We start from the raw sequence: 17313 nt of genomic DNA, 5'->3' as shown, positions 1-17313 counted from the left end.
CGGCTGTCGCATTTGATCACAAAAGTGGGTAAGATAGAGCGGGTAGGCTTTGTGAGAGCCTGTCCAGGAGAGGAAGAGATGACAGGAGTGCAATTCATATAAAAGGCCAAGTGGTTATAACACCCATCCACTACGTGGGTGTTGAAATTCAATTACCTTTAAGTCAAAGATCTCTTTTTAGATCTAATAGCTCCTTATATATATCATTTTAACAGGTCTTTCAGCACATCTCAGATCCAAAGCTGCCCTCAGTGCCAAAGGAGAAAAGTCTAAATCAACACAATCGTATTTGCTCTTGTATTCTTTCCAGTGCTGGGACCTGCAAACTCTTTCTGTAGAGATGGCTCTTTTGGTACCATGTTCAACAGAAAAGGTGGAAGAACACAAGTGTAACCCTACAGCATTATGTTTAGGTACATGCACTCCATGAAAATGATGAACGGAGGTCTAAGTCCCCTTCCTGGGCAGAAGATGATTATCCTTTCTCCAAGCTCTTTTATTAACTGCATGGACAACCCAAAGCTGTTGTAAAATTCAATTACAGATTAGCAACACACCTGAAAAAGCTGCCAGCCTTCATGAGACAATGTACATGCACTCCAAGATCAGTAAGAAAGAAACCTCGTTAAGTGGTAGCAAAGGTTTTCTGAGCATCAACGTGATCAGCTTATAGAGTTGTGAAGTGATCACACAAAGGAGACTGCAGACTAGTAATTAAAGTCCAGAACTGCTTTCAACTGTTCATGAAGCTGATGCCACTTCTTATAAGCAGTAACACAAAATGCAGGATTATTTTTTTTTTAGTTATACATCAGAAGTACTGAAAGTTAAGAACGTTAAGTAATTTGTTTTCTTATTAAAGTAGCTTTCTATTTCTTTGAATACTACCAGATATTGAAGTTGTTTCAGGAAAGCATCAGCTCATGGTTTTATTACGAGATCTACCTGAAGTAGATGTTTCCTGACACAATTCTTGTAACTGCATGAAGGGACCATCTCCCCACAATTAGACAGCAGACTATATCAGTGTGTTCAGTGCATAGTTTTAGGCTTCCTGAAGAACAGACTGCCATTCCCAGTGCTGGCCGCTTTGGGAAAACAGTCAGAGCAAAGAGTAAAAAGGCCAGTACTTGCCACAGTTCTCAGATTTTGTTCTTTCATCACAGACAGTTTGCTCTAGCTTTCTTTTTTTTTTTTTTTTTGGTTCACTGTATTCTAGCTGATCAGCTGTTGAATCTCTTACAGCAGACTGCAGACAAAGCTATACGATTTTCATGAACCATGAAGTTAAGAAGTGTCTTTGTAGTGCAGATCAACGCATCAGTAAAATGAAACTGTAAAACAGGCGAAGTACTTCTAAGTCACTGAAGTGGTTCTGCAGACATGTATACATTAAACTTCAACAGTGCTGTGGAAATACCAAAAAGAAATCTGAAAACCCTCTATTCCATGACATAAATCTTGTTATGATTTTAGCTAAAAAATACCCTAAAATCTCACTGCTAGGCTTTAGCAGAGGTGGCAAGCGCACTGGCAATTCATGCAGAGGCTCCCCCTCAGCTTTAATGGTCATAATTATGCTTCTGTCTTTAAGAAAAACTCCCCTAAGTCATCTCAGTTTGACAAGCTTTCTAACATTAAATGCCACCTTATTTTGCTGTATTACACCACTCTCAAGTTGTGTATGTGCCAAACTTTCCCATTCATGCTTGCTTCCTCTTTGAGTTTACTTGCTGCCACACACCCGTGAGAAAAGACCTGTCAGTTTTACAGCTCTCCTGATGCCCACTCTGTTCAGCACTGCCAAATGTGGTGTAAAAGCAAAAAAAAAATCAGTATCTGTGCACTTCTTCGGGTCATTACCATCACCACATCTGTCCAGTTGCCCTGTTATCAGCTCATGCTGATACCTTACTTTCTATTCCCTATGGGCTAATCAAATGGTGCAGAAGATGACACATGACTCGGTGGTGTTGTAATAATGGTTTCCAGCAGTATCGTCTGCCAATCTTCTACAGTACAGTTTGCATACCGCATGTAGTACAATATAGTTTGGTTTGATACCCCGTCATGTGCCATTAGGAATTCTTGCATGCAAACTCAGTGAGCTGAATCACAGCCTGCAGTGTAATTCCTGGGAATCTGCTATCAGTACTACTAAGCTAATTTACTGCTCAAGTTCATGACAGTAGCAGGACAAAGGGCTGCAGAATGTCAGGAAGTCTCAAAATATCTTATTTCTGATGGTATCACTGATGTCTGCACCAAATACAGGGATATGGATATTAGCAGAAGCAGCTGATTAAAATAAGATATTTTAGATGCAATTTCTTCCACAATTGCATTTTTTTCACTTCAGAAGCTTAATCCTATCTGAGGTCTGAAAGGGGGATGAGGGACAGTCCTCCTTTTCTTCTGCTGCTGGTGTTTCTTTCAGATAGTGGGACAAAAGATAAAATTTTGACCTTCACTTTCAAAGTAATCCAAGCCAGTCATTAAAAGACAACTATTATTCAGGAAGTCACCAAGTGATGTTGTATCTTGGAATTCCAGTGCTAATAAAAGACAAAGAATTTGATCTAGTATTTCATGATTATAGTACCACTCTTGTTTAAAAGAGAACAAAAAATACCTTATACCAGAGAGAAGTCACGCCATGCTTATCCTTAACAGACATTGTTGTTACACCCTCCTGGCAGGTTTACCTTCCACTGCAAAAATTCTTGCAGCTAAAGCAAGCCCAACTCCCTTGGAAGCATTTTGTTTATTATGTAAGAATAAATTACAAAGTTTTTAAGACAAAAATTTCCATTTCAAAGTCTTCTGATGAATTACTACTACAGTATTTTATTAGTCAAGTATCTGCATGAACAAGTAAGTTTGTTCTTTCAGTTCATACTTTCCTAGGCGTACAAGTGTATCCTCTAAAAAGAAGTGGCAGCAGATCTGCCTATAGGTTGGCCAGGTGAAGCAGATACTCCACACAACACAGCCCAGAGAAGATGCTTCCTCTCCTCTTAGGTGACAGCCACAGTTTTAAGGAAAACTGTGATGAAACATATGGCACATCTAGATTTTGTTGTCTCACGCAACAAAGCAGCAAGCTATCAAAAAGCACGAAGTGAGATGAGATAGAAAGATCTATGGAAAGAACAAGAACAGCCAAAGAACGAACAGCATTTACAGAGCCTCTATGGATATGAGATACTATACATTTCACACATTATTTGTTTGATAAAAATAATAAAAAACAATAAATAAACCTCACAGATAGTGCTACAACAAAATAAACTCAGTGGTATAAAAGCACTACAGTACATTCTTCAGTTTTTTGAGTGAGGAATATGCTCTGTGTAAAACAATCACAAAAATCCATACACCGACAATTAAGAAAGAAGCTTCTTTTTTTTTCTTTTCTGTTTTTTAATGTAATGCAAAATGTCAAGCATCTAGCCCTAGAAAACTGAGGATAAAAAAAGGAAATTACGTCCTAGGCCATCAACAAAACTAACTGCAGCCTGGGAAGCATCCAGAATCAGTATCAGGGGAAAACAAAAACCACAAAGAAGACAATCGGAAACTACATTAAAAAAATAATAAATCTATGAGGCAGACTACAATGCTGAGATACCATCAGGAAGTCAATTGAGAAAAAATGGTGAAGAAATAGTTCAAAGGCATATTTCAGATAACACTATACTGTGGGACTTCGGATGCAGTGGTAAGTGGTCAGCTCTTAAAAAAAGGCCATAAATCTGCTCTATGGCATCTTTGAGTCCTAAATGCTACAAGTGCAGAGCTACCATGTACCAACTGGACTGGGTTATGGAAGCTGGGCAGGACCCAGCCAGTGCAGGGTGCTGCTTAGGCTCCTGGCTGGGGTAGGATACACTCACCACTCCACCACCACACTGGCCAAGCCCCCACGGTTCTCACCGCTGTGCTTCTGGAAGCTAAATCCAGCTTTCCCAGGCTCAGAAACCTGCAGTTCTCAATGGCATGGATTAACTACAGGGGTTCTCCAGGGCTTAAGAGACACAAGTGACCCTCTGGTTTAGAAAAATAAAAGACCATAAATCATATATGGGCACAAAAGGCTTGCTTTAACAGATCTACTTCAAGCCAAAAGAGTGAAGAACAATTTACTTTATACTACTGACGCAATTTTAATCCCTTTATTCAAAGTGCTACTTAAAAATTTCCTGTTAATCTCTCTCATGTTGTATTAATCACTGTTGGTCATCTTCAGCCATATACACTGGCCTCTCTTCTGGGAGTTCTTGACCTTATAAAATCAGCAAAATACCTCTACCATTACCAGAAGGATTTTATAAATAAACTAGACAATGTTAGCAGCTCAGTGCATTGTATGAAATACGTAATTTTAAGATTGCACTGAAGGTGCACAGCACAGTGTGGAATTACTACCAGTTTGACCAGAGCTTTTGAGTATTTGGCCTCTATTTAAACCTGTATTCATTGAACTCTTGTTAAAACATTCATATTTTAACCTCTGGATTGGAAAATCTATGCACGCTTACAATTTCATAAATGACATCACTTAGCATATTTTGCACATAATAAAACCAAAATAGTTCATCTTGGATGCAATTTAGCTGCTTCCTTTACTGATGTTCAGGAAAACCAGGAAGATTTTTTTTTTTCCTGATTTAAGTGAAGCCACAGAATCACAGCACAGCTGAGATTGGAAGGGACCTCTGGAGATCATCTGGTCCAACTTCTCATGCTCAAGCAGGGCCATCTAGAACTGGTTGCCAAGGACCATGTCCAGATGGCTTTTGCATATCTCCAAGGATGGAGTCTTGGTACAGGGCAACCTGTGGCAGTTCTCAGTCACCTACACAGCAAAAAAGTGTTTCCTGATGTTCAGAGGGAACCTCCTGTGTTTCAGCTGGTGCCTACTGTCTCTGGTTCTGTCACTGGGGACCTGAAAGAAAAGAGCCTGGCTCTGTCCTCTTTACCTCTTTCAGGTATTTATATGTGTTAATAAGATCCCCCTGAGCCTTATCTTCTCTAGGCTAAACAGTCCCAGCTCTCATAGACTTCCTCCCAGGCAATGTTCCAGACTCATAATCATCTTCATGGGCCTTCATGAGACCCTCTCCAGTCTCCTGTAGTGGGGAGCCCAGAGCAGGAGCCAGCACTCCAGGTGTGGCCTCATCAGTGCTGAGTAGAGAGTAGACCTGCTGCCAGTGGTGCTCCTAACACAGCCCAGGATACCATTAGCCTTCCTTGCTACAAGGGCACATGCTGGCTCATGTTCAACTTGGTGTTCTATAGGACCCCAGATCCTCTTCTGCAAAGCAGCTTTCCAGCTGGGTGGTGCCTGGCATATACTGGTGCTTTTCCTCTCCAGGTGCAGGACGTTGTACTTCTCCCTGTTGAACTTCATGAGGTTCCTGTCTGCCTGCTTCTCTGTTCAGCCAGTTTTCAATCCATTTCATTGTCCATTCATTCAGCTCCTACTTTCATTAGCTTCTCTGTAAGGAAGTTATGTCCAAAGTCTTACGGAAGTGAATGTAGACAATATCCATTGCTCTCCCCCATCTATGAAGCCAGTCAATTCACTGTAGGTTATGTGGTTCATCAAGCGTAACTTCCCCTTTTTAATGGTCAAGGCTTACTGGTAATGACTGTGTCATGCACTTGTAATAAGCCACAGCAAGTCTTAGCAGTTATTTTGGACCTACAACAGTTAATTTGGACCTACAGCTGTTAAGATTGAAAACTGGTTTACTGACCATGCAGACAGAAACGGAAAAAGAAAAAAAAAACCAAACCCAAACCCTCTATTTAATGGTATTTCCCTCCACACAAATTAAATAAATGAAAGAAATGTGCAAAACAATCAAGGTGGCAGTTTTTAGTCAACCTACCAGATTAATAGAGGGGAGATAAAACTGAGCAACTGCTTCAGAGAAAAAGGCTGGGCAAGGAGCAATAAAGAGCTACGTGGTCTGGCAGTCTCATGCTCCCAACCACCATACTGAAACACTCATGTGCATTAGTGCAGTTTGCCACACTACTAAATTAACAGCTCTTTCAAGAGTGCTCTAAATCTCTAGATTCATGAGTTCTCTCTGCTTTGCCCTTGTGAAAAAATACATTATTAAAGTATTTCAAGCATTCTATTTAAGCAGTCCATGAACAATAAAATCTACTGGATAATCACCCAAGCCAACATGTATCTTTGGACTCCTAAGAAGGCACAGCTAACAGGTAAATATTTAAATATGACAGAATTCACATATCTACAGAATCTAAGTATGTCGGAGCCTAGCTTAAAGATGAATGCAAGCCTGGATAAACCTTGGGATGCTTTTTATCATAAAGGCCACGATCTAGATGAATTAGGCGTTTGATAGAGTAACTTTTAAAAGCCTCTATAGTTTAACGCTTTTAAACAAATAATATAAATAGTAAATTTGAAATACAGGTATTTATTCAATAAAAGGCCGTAGGTCTATATGCAGCGAAGTCTGAATATTAAAAGATATCTTTTCAATGTGAACCAGCATCTTATGCCCTTGAGATTACACACTGAATACTAAGGCAGCTGGAAACTGCAGAGAGGAACATAAAGTTACAGATGTGCACAGACTAGGAAGCGTAGCTGTATGTGTAGTAACACAATGCAAATGGGCCTTAGAGATAAATTCTGCATTCACACCTTCCACTGACTTTATCATATGGAAATATCTGAACAATCTGACAGGTCTCTTGAATCAAATCCAGTGAGTAAAATTATCTTCTGCTCTCAATAGAACACTTTCTATACAAAAAAGGACACCACAGAGTAACAGCTATCCTTTTGTGCCATTTAACTACAGGAATGTCAGGGACTTTTTTCAATAGATTATTTGTGGCCTGCAAGTTCAACGGTGCCGAAGGAAACTCTAACCCTTAACAAAATTAACAGTGTGTTAGACAATACAGTAGTCTATCAGGAACACAAGAAAAGAGTGCCTGCTATTACAATTATTTAATCATAGTCAGAAAATGCTCAATTTCACCTTAAAAGTGGAAAGCTGCCCCTTTGCCTTCAGGTGCTTTTTCTTTATGAATATAGCAGAGAAGCAACTATGCTCTTTTTCAGGCTTTCAGTGAGCAAGATCTTAAGCTCCCTGTTTTACGATAGAATTAACCAAGAAAAAGACAGATAAGAGCAGCAAGTTGCTGCAGCTTTTCCTACAAACTCACTCGCCTTAAGCAGAATCCAGCAGACATGTTCCAGATGAAGTCTCCTTAGCAAGTTATAAAATGACACTCACAATTCCCTACTGCTACCACAATATTTTGCTTCATCTATCTAGAACGCCATTTCCCTTCCTCACAGCTGCATCACACCACACGTTGCTGCTGCCATTCTACGCAAGCAAGTCACAAAGAGGCTTTTTCCTTAGCTGCCGTCCCCTACAAATGAGTCACTAGTTTCCTGTGAAACTCCGTAGCTCACAAATCCATCCCCACTACTCAAGACCTCACGGTCACCCGTATTTACTGTAATTCTATGCAATGATAAGACTTCCCCACTTCTCATCAGAAGCAAGTGTCATTAGCATGCTCCAACTTCCTAAAGCAGAACTACTGAAATTTTTAACAAGGTCTTCTGTCTTACCAAAGGCAGACATTAATTCAGTCTGACATACGCTACCTCTCATAAATCCATTTACATGTACTCCACTTTTCCATTTGCCTCTCTGCCTTGGATTCTTTTCAAAGTTTTGTTTTATGGCTTTGCTATAGAAAAATAGAGATTAATGATTTTCAAGCTGCCAGAACCACCTCTTCTCTGCTTACTAAAAAATAGCTACTGCATGTGGTCTTCCACAGTTGAATACCATCTCTATTTTGATAGTCTTCTGTTTGTTTTGAAATGTTTGCTACAAGATTTTCCAAAATACAACTTCTTTCAGCAAGCCCTTATAAACCTGAGCACTAGGAACTTCTAGGTTTCATCTTCATTTCACTATAAGAATTTCACTGTAAGAGTTTCCATCTGTATACATGTATTTAGTTCTTATTCTTGATTCCATGTTCAACAAGACCAACTGCACCAAAAATGAAGGCAAAATATTAATATAAACTGGAGAAGATTGCTCTGATCAAAACCTCATGCTGACTGCTTAATGCCCAGCTCCCTTTCTCATTTCATTTTAAATGGATAAATAGATTTTTGCTACTTGGGATTATTTTCCTTTACAAGGTCAAACTCAGCTTGACTTCTGGCAACATCTTATTCGCACTTAAGACTTCTGAACTCTATGACAGTCTTTCATTTTACGAACAACCCCTTTTGCCACTCCTTGCAAGTTCTTGGCTGCCTTCTGATACTCTCTTTGGCCAGCTTTTCCTCTGATTAGGTCTGCAATTATTCTGCTTCTGTACTCTGCTTTTACTTGGGATGCAAATCCTACGCACTTCTTCTAATTCTCAATCAAAGAGGTTCCAAGAACCCCACCATTACCTCCCTTTGCTCTTTGGTTTGGCTAATTTCAAACCATTTCTCTACAGTTTCTCAGTCTGCATTTTTGAAATCGAAAACCTTTAATTGGAAACCCTGTTCAATCTAAACCACATAAACCGCTGATGCCAGTTATTCAATCCAAACTCGGTTTCTACAGACAGCTCTTCCAGAATGTCCTCAATGCTCATAAAACCCAGTTTAAAGCAACATTATTTTTTTTTAGCTCAGTAATAGTGTGTGAATATTGCATCCAGGAATAATTGGTCCCTAGAATTAGTAGTGAAATGATGACCTACACAAGAGTTAGTCTCCACAACATACTGCACCAGGCAAATAACTTCATTCCAGCTACTGTCTTCCAATAATTCCACATGTATTTAATACAAGAAAACTCTTTTGCACCTGAAATTACAGCATATGAATTACAGTGTACATATGTATGAAATTACAGTGTATGAAAGTATATGAAGTTACACTGTATGACATTACCGTGTATGAAAGACCACTGAAGGTACACAATTCCAACCCAGTAATACACTTCATGTACAAGATAACCACACAGAACACACTGACCTTTTAATAATGAAAATAACAAATTGTTCTGGAATGCTTTATGCCTTCCTTGTTGTTCTTTGAGTGCATCCAGTCTTTCATTCCTTAATATTTACTTCTTATTTCTTTCCCTGGCAAATACATATAAAATGTGCTGCCTTTCATAAGATGGTATTTCATTACAAACATGGTTTAGTGATGGAGTTGTCAGTCCTGGGGGAATGGTTGGACTTGATGATCTTAAAGGTCTTTTCCAACCTAGTTGATTCTATGATTCTATAAACGTAACTGAAATAAAAGACCAGGTCCCGGAAACGGTCTATATACCCTACCACCAGAACAAAGAATCTGGTTTTACATTGTTAATTTTTGCAAATAACCAAAGTTAGCACCACAATCCTTGCACATTTTAGTACTGCTTAAGTACTTATTGTTGCTTACTACAACACATTTTATTACTGCTTAAGTCTGTAGAATTTCCCATACATCACAATACCCAGAAAAAGTATAAGGTCATTTTATGTAGCAGAGTACACACACTTCAAGCTACCCAAGCAATAGCTCAGTATGTCAAACTGCTTCACAAGTCAAGATTAATGGAATTAATTAACAATTTGCTGCCCATTTTACAGAATGCAAATATCAGCACAAAGCTTTAGTAATTTATTCAACAGTACAGGAGACAGAGCCTAAGCCTACTTCATGCCTTGATGCTTTAGCCAAAACTACCATCCACTCCTAATGTTGTAAACAAAGCTCAAACACTTACAGAAAGGAAAATATTCCAGAAAGAAGCTACACATCTTTCTTTATCTATCTGTAACGTTTCTTAATTGACCCATTTGAAAGTGGCTAAATTTCTCATTTTCTGTAATCACTTTAAATCTCACTCAGCCTCAGGATCTTTCTGCAAATCCTGTCTTCCACATCTGCGTTCGGTAAGTGTCCTAACACCCTCTGGGACTGCTTTATTTACAGATTCATGGGCCACTGAGGTTGAAAGGGAGATCTGGAGGTCATCTAAATCCAACTCTATATTCACTAAAGTAAAACACAATTAGAAGTGGTGGCAAGACTGGAGCTAAGGGACAGTACAGTGCTTGCAGATAGGTAACCTTCACTTACAGCTTCTGTGATGCAAAACAGTTCGTCCACATTTTAACGACACGTAAACACCATACTAAACATTGAATCAGGCAAAGAAATACTGTCTTTTGCAGCACTAAAACTTGAAGATGTTTCCAGCATACTTTATTTTGATGCTTAGCTGACAAAGAATAGTATTTTCGAGTGGAAATTACCAAAGTAATTACAGTGTCAGATTGTTTCAGATTCTTTCTTTGCCACTATTTACATTCCTGAATACATTTTCATGAGAGAAACGAGGAATAACTAAAATACTTGCTCCTTGAACTGATTTTTTATTTAAAAAAAAAAAAAATCACCATATAGTTCATAAGATATTTCAAAATAACCATTAAATACAAATGCCATTCCTATTTTACACTAGACTACAGTCACACCACTCCTTGTAAAACTTCTTCAAAGACTCCCTTTATTAAAGAGAGAGAGAAGCACAAATTCCAATTCCTTAAGACGATTTGAACAAAATACAATCTGGAAAACTGAGGTGTCTTAGAGTATAAGATTCAGTTGTGGTACATGACAAAAGAGAAGAACATATGAGGCACAGGCACTGGTGATCATAATCCCTTTGTATGGAGCTGGGTGAAGCATGAAAGAGCCCTTTGCTCTATCCCCTCCATTCCTGTTACCCTCTCTCCCACCTACCCCAAAACTCACAGATGCCTGCAGAGAGGTCCCTTCACCAGTGCTGCACCCTAAGGAAGCTTTACAGAACCTTGAAAACTGCACCTCAAGTCACCTGCTGCCTGTCATACAGTCTGATCTCATACTACCCAGCCCCTTAGCCAGGTACAGCCAAGTCAGCAGAGCAGAAGGTTGCAAAAGGAGTCTCAGCGGGAGACAAAATTGCTGCTAACAGCTTTAAATGGTTTAACATGTTTCACGTGCCAGAAATAGGGCACTAAGCACAGATGCAGCCACCAGCTCTCAAGATACCAGACATTCCGAACTTGGAGAGAGAAGAGGTGAACGTTGCTCTTCCATCCCAAATCTATCCAGGACAGAGGAAGCACAGCTCAAAAAGGACTACGGTTTGGACAATCAATGAATTTCCATTTGCTAGGGTGTGGAAAGCCATGAACAAATGAATCTGCACTACTGGCAAACCTTGTCCAATTAGCCTGCAATGTTTGGGAAGCAGCATAGAACCCTACCCTCAGGAAACCCTGCGAAACCCAACAAAAGGCCAATAAACAACACAGTTTCTGCCTTTTTTGTGTGTAGAAAAGTACTCCTGGCAAAACTAGGGTAATTTTTTCCTCATCACACTTACTAAACTAACTTTTTTACCTCTTACACTTGCCTTGGAGAGTTTCAGTTCTACCCCTGAGCAGAAACACTGTAAGAGGCAGATGCTGATGAAGGCCTCTATATAACCCTCATATCAGCTGCTCTATCAACATGCACCTGCCTTGTTTAGCAACACACTTAAGCCCACTGTTGCTAACAGCACCCATCCTTGGGCCCTTTTAGGCTATGTTTTATTCAATAATGCTCACATCAGCAATGCCACACTCCAAATCCCTCGAAACTCTCCAAGCCTGCAATGGCCCCTGAGCAGCCACCTACTCCTAAAGGGATTTTCAACACAGATGAGATCAGCAAACATAACCCATAATCCTAGAGCAGAGTAAAAGGTCCATGGAGCACAGGATATGTGGTAGTGAAATTACAGACTGCAATGGAATAGAATTTCCTGCATCTGTTGACTTGAGTCTTTCTCCTTATAGTGAGTTTCTCCATAACTGCGTCTTTTTCCTGCTTGGGAGATGAGCAGAATTCAGTCTTTATCCATTTGATGAGTAAAATTTTATTTATTCATCCTTTTGCCTATGCTTTATTACTTCTCACAGTCCACAGCTCTTCTGCCCTAAAGGGACAGAAAGGATTACCCTTGGTGGTAACTGCAATCTCTTTGCTTTTCACTTTCAGCACTCTTCTTGTTTACTTCTTATCTGCCTACCTGAAAAATCCCCTGGAAAAATAGCTTAAAAGTGTTTAGTGACACCCGTTAAGACCTTCAAGTAACAATTCTGTGGCAATAACTACCCACTCATCTCGCAGGCTACATATTCAAATGCCAATTTTGTTCATTATTTCAGAGCTCACCTGTAGGAGAATGGATGTACCATACCATGTAATCAGCACTAAACATCTAGAGTTTGGACTTCTCACACCACTATCTAACAGAGTTGTTAAGTACAAATTGCTTCATTTGAATAAAGACAAATCACTTTTCAACAGTACAGAAAATACTCCTACATTGCTCTGTATTTTCCTTCCTCCCAGTCACAGTATGCATGAGATGACATTAGGAAGGTATTAATGAAACCATTTTTTGCCCACTGACACACAAAATTGTCTAGAACAGAAAAAATCTTAAATAGTTGCAGCCTATTTACCTAGGAAGCATCATCCCCACGTAAGAGATGAGTAGAGGAAGCGACTGCATAAGTTCATCCACTAGCACTGCATGAGGGAACAGAACCCAGGTCCCCCTTGCCCTCTGCACTGCTCACTGACACCAATCTGCTGGGCACAAACCGCTTGCCAGAGCCAGTTCATGACCTCCCGGCAGCGTGCCAGACTGGCAGTGCTGTCCAAGAGGCACCACAGGAGCCCAGAGACTCGCGAGCTGCCGAGGACCCACCAGGGCATTCTCCTCCCGGGTCCCTGCCCATGGCAGTGTGGCCGGGCAGTAACCTGATGCCACTGGCGGCCTGCCCAGGCCTACACTGCTTGGCACTGCTGAGGGAACTACAGAGCACTGCGGAGGAAAGGGAGGAAGGCTCCAGAAGCAGGTTTACTCTTTCCACACCTTTCACTGCACTTCTTCCTCCCAGTGCAAGCCTGCCTTCCACATGGTCTCACTTCTGTTTCCCCACACGACTAACAGATTGCATACACTGGAGACACCAGGGACAAAAGCAGGGGATCTCCCAAGCCTCCCAACCCCTCCTACACAGTTCTCTCTCAATGCGGCTTTTATTCTGTTTTCTTCCTATGTGCAATAAAGATGCTAAAATAATTAAAGCAACGATTCTTTTACTTTGGATAAGCTTGTTAAGAGTGCTTTATGCTTAAAACCATGACAAATGTAGTCTTTTACTATTTACACAAATGACTTTTAGAGCATTCTCCTGATGGACTGTTGTTATTACTTGATAATACATAATCTGAAATGAACATAGCATAAAAAACTTGAGAAAAAAAGAAAAATTGTATAACTAAATAATTGAGAGAATACTGTTACAGCACTTGGCATGACAGCATGATTCAGACAGATGACAGCAATATACTGAAGTAAGGATGTCACTGTTAGCTCTTTCAAGGTAGAAATAGCAGAAAAATCCAACCATCTCAAGAATAAAATCAGTGGAGTCACTTTCTGGATTCTTATCTGTTGGAACCATAATAAATATAATACAACAAACCTCTGCACATAATTGACAGGTCTTTCAGAAGAAAGAACATTGTCTTGTCTGTTAGTATAGCCTGAGGGAGAAGGCAGAGGGGAGAACACAAACTTCCATAATCCTTTGTAATACAAGTTTTCTCTACTTCATCTCAAAAAATACTCAAGCCAAACCCAAAGAATACCAGCTAATTTCCCCCATTATGGGAATAATCTAGAGGGAGCACAAACACAGTTAGAATTTTTAGTGCATGATGCAGGCCTGAATAAAATACAAAACAAAACTTTAAAAAAAAAAAACTTTTTTTTTGGCTTGGAATATTTTGTTTCAGTGTAAAAAATGGTCTTTTCAAAGCATGAAGAACACAAGGCCATTCCCCTCCCTCCAGCCCTCAATAAACAGATGTAAAAACCTGGTTGCTTCATTCAGATGAGAATTTCCTAATAGAAATTCCCTAACTTAAACCACAGGTGGTATCAATGCACATTTTGTAAATCACATTACTTCAAGTTGCTAAACTCCCACAATGAAAATAAAGTTAATTTCAATTACACATTTTAAATTTTTAAATGTTTAGATTTCAAGTACTCCATGACATATCGCTGTTTCAAGAGCCATTTCTGGAAAAATTACTGTATTTTTCAACTGATTATTTGAGACTACATGCACTAAAACTAGCTTGGAAGTAAACCACTTTTATACTCAACCCTGAAACTCAGCAATGAAAAGCTAGTGCAACAAAACACGACTAGTTAGTCCTTCCTGAACTGAAATTACTATAAAAAACATTCTTAGCTGCAATTTAAATGTACTTGAAACCAAACCAACAACAGCTCTATGAGAAACCCAACCTTCATTAGGTATTTCAATCAACTGGCTTCTCTTTCTGTAGCATTGAGATATATTAAATATACATGTATTAATGCTTTAGAGTTTTAAAAAAGTGATTATGCTACTATAAAAGATGATAGTAATTCAGACACAGAATATTAACAACCCTCTACTAGTGAGACAGGGTCACAGCGTATTTCATGACACAGTGTTTAAATGCAGGGACTTTAAAGAACATTTGATGAGAGCTGAAGAAAAGCCATCTGATCTACAGAAGCCATCATTTCAAATGAAAAAATAAAACCCAACAGCACAAAGGCCACCAGATACCCAGTTTCACATTCCACCAGGTGATTACAGTTCAGTCACTGAAGTCAAAACATGCATGTTAAAATTGTCCAACTTCACAAACTCAGCTGTCATTCTCAATTTCTGCTGGCTTAGTCAGCCATCAGGCAGTCTAGGAAATGACACAAGCTCATCAGAGCTCAGCTTCCTTACTTCATTTAAGATTATGCCTGCTGACTGTAACAAAATCGCATATCAAAAGATCCTCTGCAATCTTCTCAGAGCCAAGATCAGCTGTCAAGATGTACTTCAACTAAAGTGACATTCAAAAATGAACCCAACTGCAGAAAAAGAAAAGAAACTTTACCTTAATTGGAGCACGGCTAAACTGTATTTTCCTGTTGGCTGGGATTTCATCTTCATCTGGCAATCCATTAATTTCAGAATATTCCATATCAGGTTCATAACAGTTATTTTCATCACTGTCATCCTGATCATCCTGTTCTGTACCTGTCTCTCCCCAGTCAGAGTTATATCTCGATCGTACCCGGTATACATTGTAGTCAGAGTGCATGTACACATGGGAACTCTGAAAATTATTCACATCTTCATGCGCTTCTTTTTCACTTGTCTCATCATAATGGGACTCGGTAGCATCTGAAACTACATCTGTGGCTAAATCACCACCTGAAGCTACATTTCTTGGTAATTCTGAAGATTCGGATCTATCCAAGACACCCTCTGCATGTTCCAACTGTTCCTTTTGTTGCAACAAAACTTCTGCCTCTGTTTTTGACTTGCTCCTAGCACAGCTGTCCATAGATCTTTCACTGTCAAGCACGTTGACCAGTTCCTGTTGACTCGCTCCAGAGCTCTCAACAGCATCAGCACCTGCCTCTGTACCCTTCTTTATCTCTTCAGTTGTTTTTGAACCTGCTGAAGTGCCTGTGGAAGTCTTCTGTCTCAGTGCTGAAGACACGCTATTTTGCTCAGAGTTCTCAGCAGATATCCCACCTGTACCCTGTTTGGCTGGGGGAGACCATGTGCTGGCATCTTTCAGAGGACTGAAACCCTCAAGGTTTGCCACCGGGGAGGAGATACTTGCGACAGTGGAGGAGAGGTTTAGCGGATAGTGACCAGTTACAGAGTACTCTTCATTGTTTTCCGACTTCTCTACAATGATCACGTTGTGTGAGTCAGTGTTCTCAAAAACTGCGCTGAGCTGACTCACAGTTGGAGAGACGGTCTCTGTCCTTGGGCTAAGGCTGTCCAGCGAATCGGTGCTGCCCCTGTGAGACTTGGCACTGCACCACTCATCCGGAAGCTCGTTGGAAACAACTTTCTCTTTCTTTGGGGAGTAGCGATTGGAATGTCCTGTTTCATGAGCATTTCGCTCAAACATCTTCCGAGTTTCGGTAAACTTGGAATAGGAAGGACCATCGTGGATCGTATCAAACCTACTGATCCTTTCTGAGACGGATGATTCCAGTTTTACAATCGAACCATCAGCTTTTTCTACAAATTCTTTGGGCCTAATTCGTCTTTGAGGTGATGGAGGGCCACCCTTTCCTCTGGTTTTAGGGGTAACCCCAGCACTTTCAGTGGGCTCCATGCCCATCTGCATAAATAAGTTCTTAATCCTATTGACATTTGAGCCATATTTCCTTCCTCTGCTCTGTGAGGCCTCTCCTTCCTCTTTCGCTTTCTGGTCTCCATCTGATTTCGGTTTGTCAAAGGTGCTTTTCAGTGCCTGGAACTCAGTTCTGTAAGCGTTCCTGTGAGGAGAGGCACTTCGGAGGGTTGATCTTTCTCCTGAAGACTCCGTTTTCATCATGTTTACTCCAGGAGTGCAAAACCAGCTTACATAGTTTCTGTGGTACTGCTTTCAGTGGTCTCTCATCTGTGACTCTGCCCGAGGAGTGCTCTCAGGGGGCGCTGCCCTTCAGCAGGGCCACACTTGACAGAAGATCTGGAGGCAAAGATCTAAATACATGTGGTCGGTTCTGACCAAGCAGCACAACCAAGGACTCTCAAGAACAACAGTGGATTTAACCTGCAATAAAAAGGAGGGTTTTCTGAATCATGTCAGTTACTTGTACTTCTTTAAGTCTAAGCCATAGTTCCCATTTACCATTATTTGACATTTCTAAAAAAAAAAAAAAGTAAAAAACAATTAAATAAATAGAACCTGATACTGCACAGACATATGAAAACTTGTCATTACAAACTTTTCAAACTGACTGTTGCATAATTTGCAATCTATAACATTCCATAGTGGAAGTATGGACTATTGCATCTTATCTTTCAAAAACTACCATACGATGCCTCAAACATGCATGCAAAGGAAAGGCAATGTGACAAGAGAAACGGAGGCACTGCAAGACAACCCCTGCTCCCTCAGATTAACATAATGGCAGAAATACCATCAAACATGGTATATTTAGAAAAGCCAAATTAAACAGCACTCGAGGAGAATAAGAAAAACTGCACCCAAAGTTAACATCCTCGATTGACACGGTAAAGGAAGCGAAATTCCGTTAGATAAAGTTGCTCCTTGTCACGGGCAGCGGTTTTAGCGCCTGGAGGAGCCTG

At 40.1% G+C, this 17313-nt stretch overlaps 1 protein-coding gene across 1 annotated transcript in view; it reads right to left on the bottom strand.

Annotated features, from left to right (window-relative positions):
* Positions 1-16555, bottom strand: part of PPP1R9A (protein phosphatase 1, regulatory subunit 9A) — a 109834-nt gene extending 93279 nt beyond the window's left edge. Inside the window, exon 1 of the mRNA XM_010020027.1 lies at positions 15089-16555. Coding sequence (XP_010018329.1) covers positions 15089-16555 — 1467 coding nt within the window. The remainder of the gene's footprint in view (positions 1-15088) is intronic.
* Positions 16556-17313: the final 758 nt, after the last annotated feature.

The sequence above is a fragment of the Nestor notabilis genome, unplaced genomic scaffold (genome assembly GCF_000696875.1).
Source record: "Nestor notabilis isolate BGI_N333 unplaced genomic scaffold, ASM69687v1 scaffold14328, whole genome shotgun sequence".
NCBI classification, from domain to species: domain Eukaryota; kingdom Metazoa; phylum Chordata; class Aves; order Psittaciformes; family Psittacidae; genus Nestor; species Nestor notabilis.
This window is presented reverse-complemented; position numbering and strand designations above follow the sequence as displayed.